Raw genomic sequence first — 20,678 nt, forward strand, 5'->3', positions numbered from 1 at the left:
TCCCCCATATCAAGTACAATTACGTGATGGCTGACGTTGGAGCACGCAGAGGAGGGGAGCAGAGGAGGACGACCCGACGTTAGCTTCCCAATTGAAGGCGACCATCGAAGGCAGCGGACCGGGAGCGCCGCCGTTGTCCAAGCCGAGCTCATTGTCTGCCGAGTCGGCCCGAGCCAGCCCGGTTGTAGCTCACCGACCGAGGTGGAGCCGTCGGTCCCAAAGTGGTAGGCGGCATTGTTGTGGGGGGAAACGGAACGCGGGAGGGGGGGAGGGAGGGAGGAAGGAAGGAAGGGGGCCGAAGAAGACGAAGAAGGGAATATGCGGCACGGCCAACTTTGAATATGAGCAAGAAGAGCGGCGTTTTGTTGCAATCGGCGAGCAACTATTGATGCTTGTGGCGCGACCGGTGCCCGCAGCAGCAGCAGCAGCAGCACAATTCGCGCCGACTTCTTTTGTTTGCTGCTTTCCTCGCTAACAACAACAACAACAACAACAAACATCCGTCAAAGTCTCAGTTCGCCACACTCGCACAGAACGATGAATTTCCAATCGAGCGTCCCAGTGTCCGGCATCTCGCCGCAGCCCCAGCCAGCCATGCCCAGCCCGGGCACCGTCCCGGCCCCGGTGCCCCAGTCCATTCCGTCGCAGTTTGGATCCGGCTCGTCCGCGAGCTCCGGCGGCCAGTTCGGATCGGGCACGGTGTGCGGCCAAGCGGGGCAGCCCGGGTCGGCCGGCTCGCAGTTCGTGCTGTCCAACTCGGCCGCCATCCGGGCGGAGATCCACCGCTTCGAGTCGGTCCACCCCAACATCTACGCCATCTACGACCTGATCGAGCGCATCGACGACCTGGCCCTGCAGAACCAGATCCGAGAGCATGTGATCTCCATCGAAGGTGAGTGTGCTGCTTTCACTTCTGGGTTCACGGCCTCAGTCATTCAAGTGAGGCGACAACATTTGGGTCCGCCGCAGCGGTCTTTCCCGACCTTTATTGAGCCAAAGCACTGATATTACATTGGGGGGGGGGGAACAAAAAACTGGCACACAATTTTTTTTATAAAAAATATATATCAAGTAAATATTCTACCTTATCCAGAGTACAAGCAGTGGAAGAGTATTTCATTGCTCTGCCTGTCACTATACGTCACTGGCATAGATATACCAACGAAGAAATTACTTCAATTCTTCAGAGTCAATTTAATTTGGGACCAACGAAATGAAACTGGACAATTTCCAGCAGCACACGTGATGATCTCTCGTGTGCTGGATCTTGGGAATCACCGCACTTCAATGTCAACAATCACACTTTTTGAGGTTGTGTTTATGATTCCCTGTGCTTCCCGTGGACTGCAACAACCCCGCCTAAAAAAAAAAAAAAAAAAAAAAAAAAAAAAAAAAAAAAAACACCCTACACTGTGGTGATTGCTGTTTAAGTCGGCCTTTAAAATACGCTCCTGCTGTTGAAATTCAAGCATCTTCTACACAGTGTGACGTCCATCTATCCACACATTGTTTCTCTGATTTGAACACTTGTCAGAGAAGCTGGCTGCCGTGTGAAAAAGTGCACGTCGCATGATGAAACGAATGGTGTAATTCAGGAGAAGCAGAGAGCAAACCATAATGGAGCCAATTATATCATTGGGACGATTTAGATGGCTTATCTTGCTTTTGTCCCACTCAAATAAAGTATATATATTTTTTTTAACCCAAAGGATGTTGAATTGTTTTCACACTTTACATGCGTTTTTTTTTCTCCCCCACCCCCCCCCCCCCTCAGCCATGCTGAACTCAGCCTGTTTTGCGGGGGCCTGTCTCATGCAAACGAGCCAATGCTCACCCCGGCCCCTACATTATTACCATGACGACCGGGGAAGTAGCCAGGGGGGTGCGACCGGGTGAATTGCTGCTATTTACAGATGCGGCAGCCCTGAGTAAAGACCATAAAAGCATCGATTGGATTTTCAATGGAGGAGGCTGCTTTGTCACAGATGTGCAGCTCACAAAAAGATTTACTTGGTTGTATAGCTTTTGTATAGCTTAGCAGGCAATTATAAAGTCACACTCCCAATCTGATATGTCTCCTTTTTAAAAATGCCCCAAAGGTGTCTGGCAAACCACATAAAAAATCCAGGGAGGCTGGTTATCACCATGCCTAAGGATATTTTTTACAAGATAAAGTAGCTCGAGCTATTGATGGTTGACCTGACTTGAAATGCAAAAAGTGCGTATTTGCTGTATTTTTTGACTAGCCTTTTTTTTTTTTTTCTTCAGTGATTTGAGTGAACCATCATTATGCTAAGCAGTCATTCGCCAAATAAATAAATTGTGGGTCCTGCTTGCATGTTTTGGTGTGACCCTGTTGTGAAATCTGAAAATACGCTGACATATGCAACGATTTACACTGGAATTGTGAACAAAGTTGCTCAGCTTTGCTACTTTATTTGCATTGAATTACGACTGTGAGCTCTTGACAAGACGGCATGCCGATAGCAGAGACTCGTGGGATATGCTGAATGCCGGCAACAATGACTTCATGCCTCTTTAAGGAAAATGCTGACTTGGCATTTGCTTGATCTCGTTAGGGCAGTAAGCCCTGTGATTGACTGACCATCATTTCGTCGTGTACCACAGCTCATACGTGACCCGGGTAAGTGGTAGAAAATGGGTGGATTCAGGGTACCACTGGAGTCTTTTTACGCGTTGTGTTAGATTAGTTATCTTTTTGACATCTTTAAAAAATCCTTTTGCGTATCATGGAGCTGTGGCTTCACTGGATTCATTTTTGTCTGGACTGCTGCTGCCTTTTGTTTGGCTTGAAGCAAATGGTACTAGTGCATAACAATGAGGAAAAAAAAAAAATCTCTCTCCCTGAATCTTACATGCTGCATGTTTTAAATCTGCAGTCAGCAACGTCGCAAAATGACGTCACTGTCACACGCTGGAGAAATCTATTGGGAGTAGAAGCGCAAGTGTAATGGTTGGAGCAACAACAGGTAAATAGAGAATGCTGAATCTACCCTTTAAACAGCAACATGTGGTCATATTTGATTTGGCACATTTCTAATGGTCAAAGGGGGGGTTCAACTACTTACACAGTACTTGCTCACCTCTGTTGTCTCTCTGCGGGAAAATAGTTAATTGATATTCCTCACCATTCCTAGAGGCACACACCAACAGGATTAACAGGTAGTTTTGTGCAACCCGCATTATCTTTGCGTGACTGCTTTTTTCGCAGATAGATGAGATGAGATGCAGCGCTGTAACCTAGAGAGCTTTTGACGGGCGGCAAGACGCATCTGACTTGCCTTCACCTGCACAAGAAGAACTGCGCCGAATCTCTTTTCCCCTTCAGTCTTGCATCATTTCGGAGTCTGTTGCTAAGGAACCAACCAGTGGATCATGCATTTAGTTGCAAATGCAGAAGAAAGCGTGAATAGAAATTGCAGCCTTTACAAAATGAATTCCTGTCTCACGAAGGTCTCCCTGTGGTTTTGTTTGTCAATAAGCCCTTCATTTCATTTGAAGATCCATTTTTCTTTTTCTTTTTCCCTTCATAGTCATTATTAGTATTTACCGTACTCGTTGCATTTCCAAATGGTAGTAGCGGCAGTGTAATGTCCCCACTCTCACTCATTTTTACTTGTATGTGAAGAAGCTCCTGCAAATTACACAAGCTCATGTCATAATTCCGTATAATATGGAAGAACGACCAGGTCGGGAAGTGGGCAAAATGGCAGCGCTAAGATATTGTGTGGGAGTACTAAGTGGTCCAAGATGATTCAGTGCTTCAGCAACTAATCAAAGTTGCATGTGGAAGTGGCCAAAAATGCATCGGTGGGGGGAAAAAAAAAAAAAAAGAAAAAAAAAAAGAGTTCTAAAACAACGTTGTCGTGATTACACGTTGGGTAACACACTTGACAATTTACTTATCAATAGTACAATGCACAAAGGTGTGTCTTTATTAGACCGACTTTAAGGAGACATGCATTTTGTTCCACGATATAATGGCGTTCCCAGGTGTTTTAATACAGTGGGTTATTATGGTGGCGACGTAACCCGAATTTGTATACAAATCGAAACGCGCCGTAATCTACCACTACCCTACGCTAACGCAAGTGATAATTATCGTCAATAATTGTAAGAAAAACACTTCTAGACCATAAACAATCAAATACAAAGCACCAGGTATGTAACTGAGTGTGCCGTTTTTGCGCTGCATGGCAATACAATACTGTACATAGTTCAGTACCTCAAAATGTCACATGCTGGGACTGTCATAAACTAAGGAGACGCTGTAACACGTCTCTGACTTGGTTTTGTCAAACTATACCAAGATCAAGAATTTCTGCACACTTTCTAATTTTTCGCCTCACTTAAATTAGCCTGTTGAGGGCTAATGATGCTGCCCCCTCTACTGTTGGGCCAATGCCAAGTATCTTTTTGTTACCATGAGTACAAGTGTAGGCGACTGTTTCAAACGGAGATTTTAACCTTATCTTTTTGCATACCAGGATCCACAATATGTATTCTTGACAATGGTCTTTAATCGTTAATTCGGTCGCGGTTTTCTTATTTCTGCTCCCCGGTACAAATGCACACGTCTACTCCCGTGCGCCCATTACGTTGGAAGGAACATGAAACATTTCACCACTCTAAATCAAAACTTGCAGTTCCACTGGACATTGAATATTAGGTGTTGTTATTTGAAGGAGAGTCAGAGACAGAGTAACTGTTCTTTATGACCAGCTTTGCTTCATCTATTCTATTAATATTCCACTAAACAGGCCAGTCGACTCGCTGATGTGCATCTTTGTGACGTTGATGATGCAGCAGAAACGTGGCTGTTTGTTCTTGTGAGCCGCCGGCTATGGAAGGCAAATCTCCGGACGAGACACTTTCTTTCCTCGCTTATATACTAACACCTTCCATGCGCCATACATTTAACTTTTAGTTGACTTTGACCTCAGAGCTCAGCTAAACGACAAAGCGGCAGCCTTAGTGGCACTTCATTGTTGGCGTCAGATGGTCAAAGATAATGAATGTGGTCAGACGTCACTCAGCTCCGGCTGCCTAATTACTAATTTAGCTTACTTGTTATTGATTAAAAAAAAAAAAGACTCATATATTTTTTTATAACATGGAATTATTGTGGAAATTTTATTTAATTTTTTTATAAAAAAGATGATATTTTGGACGGCAGCATGGTGGACTAGTGGTTAGCACATCTGCCTCATAGTTCTGAGGTTCAGGGTTCAACTCACTCTCGTATTCATGTGTGGAGTTTGCATGTTCGCCCACACTCCAAAAACATTCACGTTGGGTTTATTTAAGACTCTACTTTGTCCACATGAGCAAATGCGAGAGGGAATGGTTATCTGTGCTGTATGTGCACTGCGATTGGCTGGTGACTAGTCCACGTTTTACCCCGTTTCTTGCCCTAAGTCCGCTGCGAGCGGCTCCAGTGCGCCCGCAGAAAACCGATGGCGATATTGAGATTCTAGAGCACACTTTGGGATCTTCTATTGTATTTAGTATTATTTTATTTGATAAGCTTTCATTTTTGGGAACGTTTCAAATCTGTTCCTTTTTTTTCTCCACAAAGGATAAGCAGTTTTACACTGTATTTTGCGTTCCCCCCCTCCCCGCCCCATTACTGTATCAAATGTGAACCAAACCATGACAATAAAACCAGGGTACATACCAAAGCCTGATATTTTGGCAACCAGTTACACTCCAATTTAAAACTGTAATTATCTCAATTCATGAACACTATCACTCACACTTACCCTGTGTGTTACTAACCAAAACAGTAGCACTTACCGAAGCATGTAAATAATGATTTACAGGGTGGAGACATACTGTACCACATGCTGTAAATGAGTTCCCGTTGCAATATTAAAGATGATCGTAACGTTGATATGCCTTCCAGTAGACTGACAGGTGGTCACTCCGGAATGTTGTGTGCATCCATGCTGTTATTACTTTCACCCAGTGTGCCTTTGTTTTTCTCCTATTTGCTGCTTTTCTCCATAACAGTCCCTTTTATTTCATTTTAATTTCCAATTTAATGTGATTTGTGGTGTTCCGTTACTCCCATAATAACTGTTTAGGGAAATTGTTGTTTGCTATTTGATCTTTGTTAAATGGGGGAGTGGAACTTGTGCTAAGCGGAATATAAAGCAGAAAAAATACAAATCAGTTTGCATGACTAGCACATATATAGCAGTGAGTGGAATTTCCTTAAATTGTGACTGGTTTGTTAGCAAGGCGGTACTTTTCCTTCAATTTCCGCTTTTTTCGAGAACAAGTTATATTTTTCGGTGGATATGCTCCAGCTTCAAGTTCCGTTTTATCGCCGCAGAGGCTACCTTCTCTACCTTGAGTCGTGGCTGTGTTTTTCCAAAGCTGGAAGCTTTGCATTCATATTTCCTATGTCAGAGCAAGGGGCGGTCACCCGAAAGCCCACCGACGCCTCAAAGCAGTGCTTGGCATTGTAAGTCATGACTAATAGGTCTTCACAGAAGGATGTTGTGTGCTCACATAGCAAATAGGGAAGGCAAAAAAAAAAAGGCTTCGAACTTCAGAACTCCCTGCTGAAATCCTGATGCCTCATAATTTGCTATGCTAATTTGCGTTGTATTACGCTAATGTTGTTTGTTGGTGTGCTGTGAGATTTTTCAATTGTAAAATATGTTCCTTGGCCCCATAAAGGTTGGAAATCACCGCTCTAGTCTGATCGTGTATTGTAATCAGTCAGGTCAAACCAACATGACATGACAGAAATAATGGGTGCTAACTTACTGTAATTAAATGACTATATTTTTAATTAAATGACTTCCCCCACACCGAAACTTTAGCGCATGATTCGACAGAACGGCGGCATGTTTAGGTCCAACCGTTCGTGGTACCACTAGCTTGCTAGGCTACATCACATTTTATTGCCTGTTTGTGAGCCGTATCGTATCAAAAATACGTGAACGTTTTTAAAAATGTATTTATTTATTTTTATAATAAATAACTTCATTGACCGTCAGATATTTACAGTACTACGTCAAAATACACGCAACAAAGCTCAAAATAAACTAGCTTTTGGATTCAAATATAATGTATAATGTGTATTAACGATCAATTACTCAATTAGATGTTTTTGTTTTGTTTTTTCCCCCTTTGAATCTTCTTAACTCCTTTCCAGACCAATATTGATGAGAATAATCTGGCCCGCAGGAGTTATGCAGTAGCGTGTATGTTCCCATAGCTGGTGTTGCGATGTACTTCGTTTAGTTGAGACTGAGCTTCAGTTGATCCCAATTCCTAACATCAACATATGAAAAAATTAACTGACTGCTGAAATCGGAAAGACAAATGTCAAACCACCAACACATCCCAGTTAACCCTGTTTTAATGACACCAATTTGTACAGAGGGTCTGCGGTTTATGAAGGCAACATCATTCGTACATACACTGGAATGCGAGTAGTCTATTGCTAACATAGTAGGAAAGTAATCATTACAGTAACCTTCTTAGCCATAAATATTTAACAATCAAATTTTTAAAAAAGCATACCTTCTTGTACTGCATAATGATGTACCTGTATCCGTATACCGCTGCACGAACGAATCCATTACACGCAGTTCGGAACCTCAAAATGTGTTTGTGTTTTTGGATTACAGAATTGCTGATATTTTTGGGGACTGATAACTTTTCATGAAACAGCAATATGGATTCACAGAGGGGTTCAGTGATCCTTAGTCTTGATCGAAATGTGTGTATACCGGTCAGTATACTGCAAATAGATGTTTTTGTTACGGGGCCCTAATGTTGTTCATGATGGCAGTTCCGCGGCACATATCCATTTTCAGTACATTTTCAATGAAAACCTATTTTAAGGTTGGAGTAACAATAGACAGCTGCAGGGAAACGCTTGTGTGTTTCGTCTCGGGTTTTTCAATTTGATTTGACAAGGCGAGTTTACATTTGTCACTGCCGGCCATCTGTGTGGGGAAAAAGGCAAAGAAACTCTTCACCACGGCCCTCATTAGATTTCAATTTCAGTCTATCTGTGAATATGGATTCGTAACTTAGTGTTTTAGAAAGGTCAATCAATACCTCAGGCTGTCTCAGCGATACAGTGTCGATTTGGAAATTGTTTTAATTGTAAATGTGAGTGTTGATAGAGTAGCACAGTCAATGTTACAGTGTACGTATAGTGGTAACTGGTAAGTTAAGAAATTCTCTTACCTTTTACTAGGATCCCAAATAGCAGGCACTAAATTGCATGTTCGCTCTAACAGATTGCGTGTGCTGTTAGTGGGCGTGTTGCGCGTCATCTAAGATTGTGATGTTTTACTAAAATTTCAAGTAGCTGGTGCTAAATTGTGTTGTGTTCACTCACTCCAAACAGATCGCGCACTCTCTCGGCAACAAGTGTAAATGAGGGTTTTACGGTTCATGCCTGGATCAGACTACAAGACAAATTTGGTCTTTCCCGATTGCACTATGTCAGACTATTGCCATAAAATCTTGGCGTATCTCAGGCAGACAGTGGCAACACTACATGACATGTATTCCGATACCACCGCATCCCGTCTTTTGCGATCACTGGGTTTTATCTTGTCAAATCCAACACTGTCAGAGAAGCGGAACTAGAAAACATTTCACCGGTCAATGCAACTCGTTACCATGGGCATGACAACGATGCGCCGCGGCAATGTGTGGGGGTGTGTGTGTGGGGGGGGGGGGGGGGGACAAAATGAGGAAAAATGTATAGTGATCGTCTTGGTGCTCGGGAGAGGACGTTCATTCAAGGATTGCTTGAGGTATGTTCACGTATTTTTAATACGATATGGCTCGCAAGCAGGCAACAAAACATTATGGAGCCTAGCAAGTGCTAGCACTAACGGTGGTACGCAAACATGCTGGCCTTCTGTTGAATCATGCTCTAAAGCTTCGGTAAACATTGGTTTGTGCGCATGAATAAATGTTGACAACGGCGACCAAGAATGTTGACAACTGCAAGTACGGGGGCGAAGAGCCAGTCAAATACGCTATTGGTTGAAGTCGAGGTGCGCTGTCGGAAAGTTGTCGTTGATATGTCACATTACACGGAAGATTTCCCAAAAATCAAACATGCGAGACTTTTCATTTTGGCATTGTAGGGCCAAATCGTTGGCTGTGGATTATGTCACACTACAACACACACACACGACACACTGTCGTTCCTGACAAAATATGTCGGGCCCGATCTGGGAAATCTGCTGCGATAGCTAGCCGACAGCTCGGGACAATATCGGGGCTAAAATCCTGTAGTCTCATGTAGGTATTAGGTAACATTTGGGAAAGCACTGGCAAAGCGTAAAATGAGGTTTGAAGTGGCGGAATCTGAAGTGTTTGTAGAATAGGCAAATAAATAAGGACTTTGTTATAGAAAATAAATCTATCTCTAATATTTTTGAGGAAGCCAGCAACCGCATAAAAGCTGTACACACCGCTACCGGAACCATCCCTCCCATACGAAAAAGACTTGTCATGCTGTGTTTGAGTATGCGCCGGATATTTGATTAGTCTTCTGGTCATTATTGAATTAGATTTGAACAGAATTATGTTGCCATTTGACAATATTAATTTATAAAAGGATGCAGAGTACTTAGTTGGACTAGAGCCAGAATCGGTTGTAGGTTTGCTTGTTGTGTCTTTTGTCTTGTCTGGATTCTACGGTGTAATATTGGTTAAAATCAAAAGCAGCACTCTCATTAAACAGACATTCTGGTGCTCAGTATTTGACAAGACATTGATCCACTGACTAAAAGCAGGAAGAGCTTTAACGAATGCGTCTCATGTGACTCAGAGGTCTGCAGCGCCACTGTCACGCTTTCATTGGATGTGAAGAAACGCGGATTAATCCGAGGCCTTTAAGAAGCGCCCGTGTTGGCGTGCCCAAATGGGGATTGATAAATTGCAAGCCTCATTCTTTCATCCGCTTGGAGACATTTTCAGACGTACGGTAGCATCCGAAAAGCAACATGTCATGTTTGAGCCGTATTTGATCCTCGAGAAAAACACACCTGGCATAGCACGTTTATTCTCAGGAGTCAAACAGATTTCCTCCCTCATGACAGATACATTCCAGATCGGCAGGCTTTACATATTCCACATTCCCAGCAAGACAAAAAGGTCTGTGGTGCAATTAGCTTATACAGTTTCATTCATTATCTGACTGGGCTGGCTCTTGAGCACAGGTCAACGGAGATGAGCTGTAAACAGAGCCTTGGACTGAGGGCGCTGGAGGTCTCTGTGTGGCCCTGGAGTGCCTTTTCCACACACTGCAGCTTTGCCACATTCAATGTGTGACCCTGTCCTTCGCGGCAGAATGTCCTCCATTGTGCTGCGGAACAAAGACGCTCTCTCTTGCACTGACGGACAGCTTATTTGTTGTGTGTGTGTTTTGAATGTCGAGGGGTCAGGACGGGGCTGTTTGACTTATTTCTTAGTTAAGACGGAGAAGACACCGGTACCTCGGAGTCCGATCACAATCTATTTGGTCTGACAATATTCCTCTGAGATCAGCTATATTTGCAATCATTGGTTACAATCACAAAACTTATATAAATTTTACAGACAGTGAATTAAGTATCATTTTAACGTTCTTAATTACAAGTTAATCATTATTTTAAAGTAAATACGGCGTGGCAACTGTTGCAGCTCTTGTCAGAATAAAGTAACTAGTATGATATTCTAAAATTCATTCTGATTCCAGTCTGAAAATTCTGATTTGATGATCGCTTTTCCACGCCCACTCGACGCCTAGTGATTTTTAATAAGAAAACGGCACTATACAGTAATGCACGTCATAAAAACATGCCGTAACAACATTTAATAGAATGTAAAGAATTAAACTATTTGTGCATCTTGAATAATTCAGTGGGCAGGCATTGTGTGCTTCTCGTTCTTCGAACTTGTCAGAGTGATGGCTCGTATCTCGAAAAACCCGTACGCTGGGTTAGTAGTGTGTCGCAGGCTCCCTCTAGTGATATGGGAAAGAATCACTGAATTCAATGTTCAAACTGTTACTTATTTATATTTTTTTCTTCAAAGTGTGCATCATCATCCTATCCTATGCCGGTTTGAAGTGCTCATATTCCCTGTCAGTGGGGTAGGGCTGGAAACAGATGGCCGGCGACTACCGAGGAAGGGGTTTTTTGGATCGCAGCGAGCGAGCAACAGATGGAAAGTCGCATATGCCTTCAAGTCCCTTCATCCTGCCAGTAGTCCCGTGACAAGCTGTGGGAAGATTCTGACCAGGTTCGGGAGGATCGGACAGAGGATCGTGGCACAGAATGAAGTCTCCATAGAATGGACGTGGTTATCTGAGGCCATTTTTGTCTGTGGAAATCTAACAGGGGATGCTCTCATATGATTTAAGCCTGTTTACACTGGTCACACTACAAAGACTATTCAGAGAGAATGTTCCATACCTATTTTATTGTAATATTACTTACAAAAAAAAGGGGGGGGGGGCTGGGTCATGATAAACACAGAGTGCTTACAAATTACTATCATATACAAATGTGTTGCTGCTTACTATACTACAGGCAGTGCAATTAAATATAAATGACATTACCTGCAAAGAGTCAGTAGTTTTACTTGATTCGTTTTATTATACAACCACTCTTCTGAAAGAGGGTTTGTGGCAAAGAAACATTTTTATGCAACAGTGTTTGGAGAAGCAGTGATCGGGTTTTGGCTGGCCTCTTTTCTTCGACAATGCGTGGACTTTTTATCCACTGGAAAGGGGAAAAAAAAAAAAAAAAAAAGCAAAAAATGCCTAATCGAAAAAGTGTGACCTGTTTATGAGCACGCCGGCTATAATTGAGAAGCCAGGAGAAGTGTGTCACTGAGAGCACCAAGACTATTTAAAGGATGCAGGGTCTGTGGAAATTCAATGTAATTCCTTAATAGCTTAGGGACAAGTCACATTTTTTTTCCTTCTCTCTCTTCAAGGGCGTTTATGAGCTTTGGTTTGTTCTTTCAGCTTGTTGTTCGGCACTGTTTTATTTTCTGATGTCAGGGTTAGTGTTGAACAGGAGTCTTATCACTGAGGTCCTACATTCCTTTTGGCACGATCATTGTTTGGATGGTGTCCTGACATGCTTTGGTGGCCTTCTGTTTACAACCTCAGACAACAAGCCAGCTGTTTTGGTTATTTGCATTTATTTATTTATTTAAACTCATTTTCTCCAGTCTCCATTGGCTGAACTGTTCAAACTGAAACATTTTGGTCACTTTATTTTGTGTGTTTTTGTTTGTTTACCCTGAGGAGGGTTTGTTTGATTCTCTGAGAATCAGTGCAGAGGAAGTGTAACGGGACCCTCATTGCTGTTTATACCCCCCCCCCCCCCCCCGCGCCCCCCCGTTTCCTGCTTATACTGAATGGAATAACCGAAAGTTGTTCCACAGCTGAATCCCGCTAGCCTTGACCCAGGCGTCGTGTCATGCGGCGGGGGCTATGTGAACTGTATGTTCTACAGCCCCTCAAGGACTACCATCGCTCTTCCGCTTTGGTTGCAACGTTTAAAACAGAGCGGGGCCTCTGATAGTTTGGAACGTCAGCCGGGAAATTTACATTGTCTGGCGCGCGGTGACTAAATGTTTAGCCGCAGGTGACTTTTCCGCCAGTAAACCATACTATACGCATGGTGCACAGTACACGGATTTTTAACATCTTAACCGATTTTTTAAACTGTGTTACAACTCGCACACGATTAGGAAAAAAATGGGCAGGTGTGTTCTTAATGCTCTTGTAGTTTGTGGACTCACGATGACAAACATTGTACACCACACGCACAAACATATCCCGCATCACAGTGCCAGAGGGCAAAGTAGTAGATGTAATGCAAGAAGCTAGGCTAACTGATTTGTGATCGTAAATATTGAACAGGTCTACGATTGTTTTCCCAGCAGATCGGTGAGGAGGAATCACTCTTAACACACCCCACACCACAGGATAATCTTTTAGAAACATCCAACAATCAGGCCTTTGCAGTTTGATCGGAAGGGAGGAAAAAAAACGACTCAAATTTGAACGGTATGCATGAGCCTCGCTTTATACGAAATTCTGCCTTATGCAAGTAAAAAAAAAAAAAAAAGTCTATTTAGAATGAGGTTTCATCCAAAACGATAGAATCCACAAACGCAGCACCCCGGCTGCTGTGAGAAAGCGCGTGTGAAGTGTAAATAATGAATAGCTCTCTGCTTTTTGCGGTAATGTCGCAAAGACTTTGGAACAGAGCAGCATTTGTTCGTGTTGAGACCGATCGGTCCTGTGGGTGAACAGACTTCACAGGGCTGAGTTCACCGCTTTTGGATGCATTTCTTCTTACTGAAGAAGACCGTGGTGGGATAGTTACTCGGTTCAGCAGTCTGAGGCTATTATCAAGACGACTTGGCCTGTTGTCAGGTTTTGGTTTGCCCGATAGGAAGAACTTTTCGAGGTGACGAACGACGCGCAATGAAGGAGCTTGCGCAGCTCTGTAAGAATGTGTGGTCACGCAGCACAAGAATGCACACTCGGTAACCGCTGTATTTACTGTATTTAATTTCATTCTTTTTTTTATTTATCGCCCAGAAATGTTTTTTCATACAACTATTTAATGTAATTATGACTTGACTACTACCTTAGCGGTGGTTAGAGGTAAAAAAAAAAATTGTACTGAAGAGGCGATTCTGTCTCAGACAATACAACATGATCATCTATGGTAAGTGGTGTAACCACCCACCCACTTCTCCTGCCAGCATTATTTTGTTGAATACACTGAAAGGAGGAGTTTAGAAATTGGAATATTCAGAGACAGAGAGCCCTTGAAAATGAATATTCATAAAATAATCATTACCATTTCCTCCATTAATAGCAGACCCCCACAATTGTGTTACTTCCCCAACCAGCATTATTTTGCTCAATGCAGAGAACGCAGCAGGAAAAAAAATCTGAGATGGATTTTCCCATAACTTTAAAAAACAATATTGATGAACATAAATTCACGGATATGAGTTGGTCATCCATTTTTGGGGGGCGGGAGTGGGGTGGGGGTGGGGGCGGTTGATTGGAGGGGGCATCAACCGGGTCCCTGCGTCCTCCCTGAGTCCTATGTAACGTTTTACTAGTCATAGACCGCTTTATCTATTGTTAGCTGTCTTTTTGTTGTTTTTGCTCTGTTCTCTTTTTTTTTTTTTTTTTTTTTTCCCCCGCGCTGTCTGTCCCTTCACAAACCTATCTGTCCGACTGCATTTTCCAAGATATATTTGTTACAATATTAATATCCATCCAGGGAGTATATAAAACTTGCTGTTTCCCATAAAGGGAAAAAAAAATGCATACAGATCCTCATTTCTGCATTCACAAGTAGCTGAACTGGACATGTAAATATAAATAAAAAGGAAGAAGGGTCTCACCTCCAGCTACATTTTTTGTGGGTGATGTTACCCCAGAATGCCGAAGAGGAAAAGTGTGATGGTAACCATTGAACAGGAAACTTACGATGACACAGGAAAGGGTCTGGCTGCTCATTTTCGCAATCGTTAATTAATTTCCCCCATTACGTTAAAGAAATGTAATAAGATTAATAATCCGACTTATTTATTATGGAAACCCGTCTCAATATCGTTGTGGCTTTTGAGTGTTTTGTGCTGTAATTTTATCAATAGCACTACAAAAATAGTTTAAAAGCAGGCATTATACTCACATGACTAATGTTGAACTAGAGTCTCTGTGAAGATACTCGCACTACTAAATAGTGGCCTTCACACATTTGGCATCAAGAGACCCCAGCCCCACAAAAAAAAAAAAAAAAAAGTGTCTTTTGTTCTGTCAGGATCTGGAAAGCAGTCGGGCTTTGGCCGAATACAAATTGGCCGCTAATGTAGGCCCAAGCGCTTCAAAGCCACATTCTGTCTCTTTACTTAATACAACCCATCTTCCTGTGGTCTCTCCCCGTGCCAGTAAATAGGAGCCTACTTTCGAGTACTCGGGCATGACTACTTTGAAAAGAAAATCCTTTTGGCCGTCACGCTGGGTCTGAAATGTCTTCTCTTTTTTTTTTTCCATATCGGGAGATACGCGGGGTCATTGAGCGAAAAGCCCTCGCGTGGGACGCCCGTGGGACCTGTCCTCGTATATGAAACGAGGATTCCATGTGGAGAGGCGTGGAAGTGGATTGTTAGGGGGTTTGAAGCTCCGCTGATGCAGATCTGCCTGGTGGACGGGTAGGCTGGGTGTTATGTAACGCAAGTAGGTGGCAAGAGTAAGATCTGTGTGATGTGTGTGTAAGTGTGAAATGTCCCCACTCGTAGGCCTCTGCCTCTGACCTGAATGGGTGTCTGGTGAGTGTTTAGCCCTCAGGAGATGCATGCAAAGAGAGCTCCGTTTAAGGGTGGGGGGTTGGGATGCTGCAATTGGTCTTGTGGTGAAAGACAGTCAAGAGTCTGTGGGCTATTGAGAAATAGTCTCTTTTTGACTTTTTTCTTTTAATTTAATTTTTTTTGGTTTATGTTTATACAGAAATCTGTCCTCAAATTGGATCTGAACCTTCTGCCTGTAGCTGAATTTTGACTGTTCAGATTTCATGACAAAAAAAGAGGATCTGATCTCATTTGATTTTAGTGCCCTGAAGATGTTTTGGCCTGAGCTACTGTTCTGGGTTTTGGTCTTGTTCCCGCTGAAAGATTTAAACAAGCCTCTCCATTTACTTATCCTTAAAAAGTATGCTTTCAGCATTGCGAGTAATACGAAGACATGGAGTAGAATTAATAGTTTTTTCTGATGTTGCAGTTTATTTTCTTGAAACAAACCACAGGTTTGAAAGCAATTCCAGAGAAACAGATGACATTGGCAAGTTGATAGTAGCCCTATAAATCTCATATTGGCTTTTGCAAAGGCCACATTTGTTTTGGTGTTCGACAATAACAGCATCATTAAGCTTTTTGGGCTTTCTTTGTAATATACCAACATATATTATTGAGTGAATCATCTTGTTTTTGACACATACCGATTCTCATGTCAGCTGATTTTTCATGGAAAATGATGAATGTTGGGCACTGGTGTATTTTGTCACATTTCTGAGTTCATTCATTTCCAGTACATTTCAATGTTATGGCAATACACGATGTATTTGACTAAGTTTAGGAAGAAAACAAATGATCCTGAATGGCAGACGCAGTTCTACATAGAACGATTTGGTTACTTGGTCTTCTCCAACTCCAGAGTGACAGGACTCAAGTAAGCGAAGAAAGATTAGTCATTATTTCAACAATGTTTGCAGCGGATGAAAGTGAAACTATATGTGAAAAATAAAAGTCAGCGTGTCTGTGAGAAACGGCGACGGGTTCTTCTATTCATCACCTGAAATTTGACATAGTTTTTTTTTTTTTTTTTTTTGGACACATTAGAAGAAAGTGAAGCTTCTCGCCATATGGGGGTGGTCTTTTCCCCTGACATCATTTTACTGATGAGTTAATGAGTAATTCATTTCATATTATGAATATTATTCCATCTCATTTACCTTCGCAAGTTGTCTGTCAAAAAAGGAAATTATTGGGATACCAACTGGTTAGTTCAAATAATGAAAAGTTGATTTCAAACATGGGAACATAAATCATTGTTGTGAATTAACTGCAGTATCTATATGCATATTTTAACATATTTTGTGATATTTGGGAATAACTGGGTGCGATGACATTTGTCATGGGGCGCTGGGGGTTCATAACTACGTACATGTATATTTATTTAGAATGTTTTACGTATACTGTCTGAGTTTCTCTCTCTCTTTTTTTTTTTTTTTTTTTTTTCTCTCTCTCTCCCACATGAACTCTGCTGCCTGTGCACCATCTTGATGAATTGCCATCCTCACCTCGCCGCTGCAGGTAAGCCTGACAAACACGTGCCTTTATCAACCAGCAAGCAGCCACCGCATTTTTCTGTGTAAAGCTGTGTAGGTTTTAACATAAGGTCTCCTACATGTGCTGGGCCGCAGCTTCCTTCTGCTCTCTGCATCCTGGAGCTGACAAGTCCTGACTTTCTGCCCTCTCGCCATCAGTGCTTCTAATAGCCAGCTGTTACGCAGTATTACTACCTTCATTATACGCGACTCGGTGCTTTATGTGCCAACACCATCTGCAGCCAAAAGAAGCAACTTCTACGTTCTGTGTCCGACAGTAGTACAGTGCCATGAAAATGTATTGGCCCCCTTCTCAAATTACTATATTTTTTTCATAGTTTTCCTAATTGAATGTTCAAGTTCATCCAACAAATTTTAAATATGAGAGAAATATAACCCAAGTGAACTTAAAATGCTAAATGGTGATTTCATTTACTAAGGGGGGAAAAGAAATATTCAAAGTTACCAGGCCCTGTGTGAAAAAGTAATGGCTCCCTTAACCTAATAACTGGTTGGACCATTCTCAGCAGCAACAACTGAAATCCAGCAGTTTTCTATTACTGGCAATGAGTCTTTCCCATCTCTGTGGAGGTATTTTGGCCCACTCTTCCTTGCAGAATTGTTTGAATTTAGCAAAAAATGAGTGTTTCTGAGCATGAATGGCCTTTTTAAGGTCTTGCCACTGCATTTCAATGAGATTCAAGTCTGGACTTTGACTAGGCCACTCCAAAAATTTTTATTTTTTAAGCCATTCAGAAGTTGACTTGCTGGTGTGTTTTAGATCTTTATCCTGCAGTAGAACCCAAATGCGCGTCAGCTTGAGATCACAAACTGATGGCTGAACATTCTCCTTCAGGATTTTCTGTCAGAGCAGAGTTCATGGTTCCATCAATCACAGCAAGTTGTCCAGGTCCTGAAGGTACAAAGCAGCTCAAGACCATCACACTACCACCACCGTGTTTGACTGTTGGTATGATGTTCTTTTTCCGAAATGCTGTGCTACATTTACGTTTTTTTCCAAAGGTAAGATGAGCCTATATGCTCTTTTTGCTCAGGAGTGTTTTTTTGCCTTTGAATGCTCCCATGGATGCCATTTTTGCCCAGTCTCTTCCTTATTGTTGAGTCACGAACACTGACCATACCCGAGGCAAGCGAGGCCTGCAGTTCTTTAGAAGTTGTCATCAGTTCCTTTGTGGCCTCCTGGATGAGTCAGTGCTGTTCTCTTGGTGGAGGCCGGCCACTCCTGGGAAGGTTCACCACTGTCCCATGTTTCCTCCATATGAGGATAATGGCTCTCCCTATGGTTCGCTGGAATCCTAAAGCTTTAGAAATGGCTTTTGTAACCATTTCTAGACTGATGGATTCAATTACTTTACATCTCGTCTGTTCTGGAATTTCTTTGGATTGTGTCATTTTGTTGCAGCTTTTTTAGATCTTTTGTCCGACTTGATTTTGTTGGGACTGATTCTGTCACTGGTGGCCCGGGGGCCAGATCCGGCCCGCCACATCATTTCATCTGGCCCACGAACGGAAATCAAAATTGCTCATTGTGTTCTGGTGTAATAACATTGAGATATTTGCAAGCATTTATTTTTTGTTACCAATCCCCCTTTGAAAAGAAATGTAATTGTTGATAAACATGTTTTTATAGGCTTCTGATTTCAAAACTGGTTATTCATCAACGTGTTGTGTACAGTGTAAGTAATTATACGATGTAATCTTTCATTTATATGGGTTCACGGTCGTAACGGCCCTCCGAGGAAAGTCATAACTACGATGTGGTCCGTGACAACAATGAGTTTGACACCCCTGGTTTAAGTGATTTCTTGATTGAACAGGTCTGGAGGTAATCAGGCTTGGGTGTGATCAGTGAAAATTAACCAAAAATTGTGATTAGCCACAATTATTTCATGATTTAATTACTTTTTCACACAGGGCTGGGTAACTATGAATAGCTTGTTTTCCTTAAATGAAATCACCATTTAAAAACACCATTTTAAGTTCATTTGGGTTATATTTGTCTGATATTTGCATTTGTTTGATGATCCGAAACAAACTATGGGAAACTATGCAAAAATGTAGGAATTTGAGAAGGGGGCCAATACTTTTTCATGGCACTGTAGTTTAAGTGTCAAAAAAAAAAAAAAAAAATTTGCCAAAACCAATTGTTAGGAATAGTTTGATTTCAAAAGAATTCAAAATGTCACGCTCATAACACCATTATTTACTGTTCAGTTAATGTTTTCAATAACATTCAACATTCTTAACTGACACAAGTTTAAGCAGAAGTTGACCAAAGTATTTTCAAATAAGATTAAATACATTTTCCATAATATTTACATTTAACATTCTTAATTGACACAAAAGTACAAGCAAAAGCTAACCAACTCTTTTTGTGATGTCCTGCATCATATCGGTTTATCATTTACAATACATTGTAACACATTATGTAAACTCTGTGAAACTTACATCACAATTAAACTCATATTTTCAAACTCCAAATTATGGAGTTTTTGGGGCATTGGAAGGTCAAGGTACCCGACCGACTGTATTGTGGATGATTTTACACTAATAATCAGAGAAGCAATAATGTACATTACAAAGTTCTCTGGAGCGTGGTGAGCGCACACTTTTTACAGCTTCCCGAGAGTATCCCAAATTACGGATGTCGTCCTAACAGCCTACTCTCCCTGCCGCTTGTAATACAGAGCAATTTGCCCAATCGGCCCGCTCGCCTTCTCTAGCGAAGTCAGCCATGTAATAATGAATTTGTAATTGGACCCTGCGACATTGGCGAACTCCTGCGCAAAATATCCTCACAATTAGGTGTCCGTTCTGTTGAATCCTGGTGCCATACAAAACTTTTTGGAGCCGAATCGTGAGTAATTAATACATCTGTCATTCCCGATGACTGTCAACTGTTAGTCACAGTTGCTCCTCAGCCACGTCAATCTGAACTTTGGAAAAAGAAATTCACCACAGGCTACAGTTTCCAATAGTCAGCTAATTTCCGATTTTGTTTTCAGTTCTTTCAGCAGTAGCGTTTAGGGAGAAAATTGTCTTATTTACTTTAATACATATCATTATACGGGGTGTCTGATCAAAGCATGTGGCCCAGATGGCTTTTTAGGTGATTTTTTGATGTTTTTTGTAACATCAGGTGCTGTATGGGGTGTAATTGGCATGAGTAATGATGGCACATCACCAACATCATCTGTTGATGGAGGCTTTTGTAATAATGAGGTTTATTCTCCCCCCCCCCAATGACTGTGGAGGTCCATGCATAAAAAGACAAAAACAAAAAACATGGTGCTCTGCCGTCTTGGCTTGGATCTATAGCTTCGTACTTTATGCTGTGGGTAGGATCAGAAACAAACTGTGGTAAATTTTAGGGGTTATGGACTATTAATTCTCATCTAAAGTAGAGTATAGGGCAGGTTAGTGACAGGTTAGTTTCTACTGTGCCATCGTAGACCTCAAGTGCAGGCTCAGATCATGAAGGAAAAAAGTGCGACCTGAAAATATAGATTTTTATTTTCAATCAAGGAGGCAATACTTCATCACCAAGCCGCCGAAACGCACTTGTCAAATTGGGTTGCAGGTCGGTACGTTTGGCACACACAGCAAACACATCGGCAAAAGCATAATTTGACAAAATTCCAAATGGCTTGTTCACAGAAACATTTTTGGAAATGGGCAGCTCACAAATGATTTACTTGCTTTTGTAATTTCACTCTTGAAAGTCCCAACTATTTA

General features: G+C 41.9%; 1 protein-coding gene across 3 annotated transcripts in view; it reads left to right on the forward strand.

Annotated features, from left to right (window-relative positions):
* The first annotated feature begins 300 nt into the window (after window positions 1-300).
* agap3 (ArfGAP with GTPase domain, ankyrin repeat and PH domain 3) overlaps window positions 301-20,678 on the forward strand; it is a 138,161-nt gene continuing 117,783 nt past the window's right edge. Inside the window, exons 1-2 of one of the 3 annotated variants that reach the window (XM_061693169.1) lie at window positions 2,571-2,822; window positions 2,901-2,990. In XM_061693169.1, the coding sequence (XP_061549153.1) occupies window positions 2,972-2,990 (19 nt within the window). In that variant the 5' untranslated portion in view covers window positions 2,571-2,822; window positions 2,901-2,971. Of the gene's footprint in view, window positions 893-2,570; window positions 2,823-2,900; window positions 2,991-20,678 lie in introns of those variants that run through there. The other 2 variants (XM_061693170.1, XM_061693167.1) reach the window with 2 other exon arrangements.

Source organism: Phycodurus eques, chromosome 13 (assembly GCF_024500275.1).
Source record: "Phycodurus eques isolate BA_2022a chromosome 13, UOR_Pequ_1.1, whole genome shotgun sequence".
Taxonomy (NCBI): domain Eukaryota; kingdom Metazoa; phylum Chordata; class Actinopteri; order Syngnathiformes; family Syngnathidae; genus Phycodurus; species Phycodurus eques.